The sequence below is a fragment of the Procambarus clarkii genome, chromosome 20 (assembly GCF_040958095.1).
Source record: "Procambarus clarkii isolate CNS0578487 chromosome 20, FALCON_Pclarkii_2.0, whole genome shotgun sequence".
NCBI classification, from domain to species: Eukaryota; Metazoa; Arthropoda; class Malacostraca; order Decapoda; family Cambaridae; genus Procambarus; species Procambarus clarkii.
The window spans coordinates 33,867,563-33,869,492 of NC_091169.1; the positions used below are offsets into that span (position 1 = coordinate 33,867,563).

Consider the following 1,930-nt stretch of genomic DNA (forward strand, 5'->3'; position numbering starts at 1 on the left):
CCAGTGGGTCTGTGGTATGGTTGGTCTGTGGGCCGGTGGGTCTGAGGTTCAGTGGGTCTGTGGTACGGTTGGTCTGTGGGCCGGTGGGTCTGTGGTCTAGTGGGTCTGTGGTCCAGTGGGTCTGTGGTACGGTTGGTCTGTGGGCCGGTGGGTCTGTGGTCTGGTGTGTCTGTGAGCCAGTGGACTAATGGGTGGGTGGGTCGGTGGCTTAAAAGGAAAGTTTTTCATGTCGGAAATATATCAAGAATATGTTAAAAAAACATTCTGAATTATGGTCTTTTGCAGTCACTTATTCTGATTTCAATGGGCAGGACAACCTCCAGGGCACAGACCGTGACAACCTCCAGGTTATAGACCGTGACAACCTCCAGGGTATAAAATGTGACAACCTCCAGGGTATAAACCGTGACAACCTCCAGGGTATAGAATGTGACAACCTCCAGGGTATAAACCGTGACAACCTCCAGGGTACAGACCATGACAACCTCCAGGGTATAGAATGTGACAACCTCCAGGGTACAGACCGTGACAACCTCCAGGGTACAGACCGTGACAACCTCCAGGGTATAGAATGTGACAACCTCCAGGGTAAAGACCGTGACAACCTCCAGGGTATAGACCGTGACAACCTCCAGGGTATAGAACGTGACAACCTCCAGGGTACTGATCGTGACAACCTCCAGGGTATAGACCGTGACAACCTCCAGGGTATAGACCGTGACAACCTCCAGGGTACTGATCGTGACAACCTCCAGGGTATAGACCGTGACAACCTCCAGGGTATAGACCGTGACAACCTCCAGGGTACAGACCGTGACAACCTCCAGGGTATAGACCGTGACAACCTCCAGGGTACTGATCGTGACAACCTCCAGGGTATAGACCGTGACAACCTCCAGGGTACTGACCGTGACAACCTCCAGGGTATAGACCGTGACAACCTCCAGGGTATAGACCGTGACAACCTCCAGGGTACTGATCGTGACAACCTCCAGGGTACAGACCGTGACAACCTCCAGGGTATAGAATGTGACAACATCCAGGGTATAGACCGTAACAACCTCCAGGGTATAGACCGTGACAACCTCCAGGGTACAGACCGTGACAACCTCCAGGGTACTGATCGTGACAACCTCCAGGGTATAGACCGTGACAACCTCCAGGGTATGGACCGTGACAACCTCCAGGGTACTGACCGTGACACTATCGTCACATAGCTCCTTACTTGCCAGAGAACTGCATTATCACCAATATTATTTTCCATTGCAATGCATAAATTGGCATTTGCATTATATCCTTATCTCAATAGACTGGTTTGTTATTTGTATTTCTATAAATACATATAATTTTATCTTTATATATTTATAATTTTAAACTGTTTAAATGTGCTAATGTATCATCGCGACTGTCAATGGATATATTGTTGTTACCGTTGTTATTGGTGTAACTGATCTGGTTGTACAAGTTGCATGGCTTTACACACGAACATTATCATACTATTCTATATACGTTATAACTTGTGTTAAAGTATTCTTTTTCTAAACTGTACTGCCCAGCTATAGTAACAGTACAATGTGCCTTATATGCTACATATTTTTGTCATTATAGTTTGTGCCTATATCAGTAATAAGAATTTATATATTACAGAAATATTTGCATAATTTTGTGAAATGTTTGCATATATTAATGCAAAATATTGTATCTGAATTGCACTCTATATTAGAAGCTGATATTTGTTGAATACTGAATATAGAAATAATTATTAACATCTCATATAGTTGAATAACTGCCTATTTATTGTATATAGCATTATGCTTCATCAATAAAAATGATCACATTTATATTACACCTTTCTGGAGTTTTTATTGCTTTATAATTCCAGCTAGTGTAGATTCAGACCATCATTATATTTTTAGGTGTTTTCAAATAA

General features: G+C 43.3%; 1 protein-coding gene across 1 annotated transcript; it reads left to right on the forward strand.

Annotated features, from left to right (window-relative positions):
* The first annotated feature begins 248 nt into the window (after nucleotides 1-248).
* Nucleotides 249-1,217, forward strand: LOC123755489 (nipped-B-like protein B). The gene has a single exon (XM_045738251.2). The coding sequence runs from the start codon at nucleotides 249-251 to the stop codon at nucleotides 1,215-1,217; it is 969 nt and encodes a 322-aa protein (XP_045594207.2).
* The last annotated feature ends 713 nt before the right edge of the window (nucleotides 1,218-1,930 follow it).

Bases quoted from the DNA above. Each gene is read 5' to 3' on its own strand.
- LOC123755489 (XM_045738251.2), top strand. From the start codon at position 249: ATGTTAAAAAAACATTCTGAATTATGGTCTTTTGCAGTCACTTATTCT.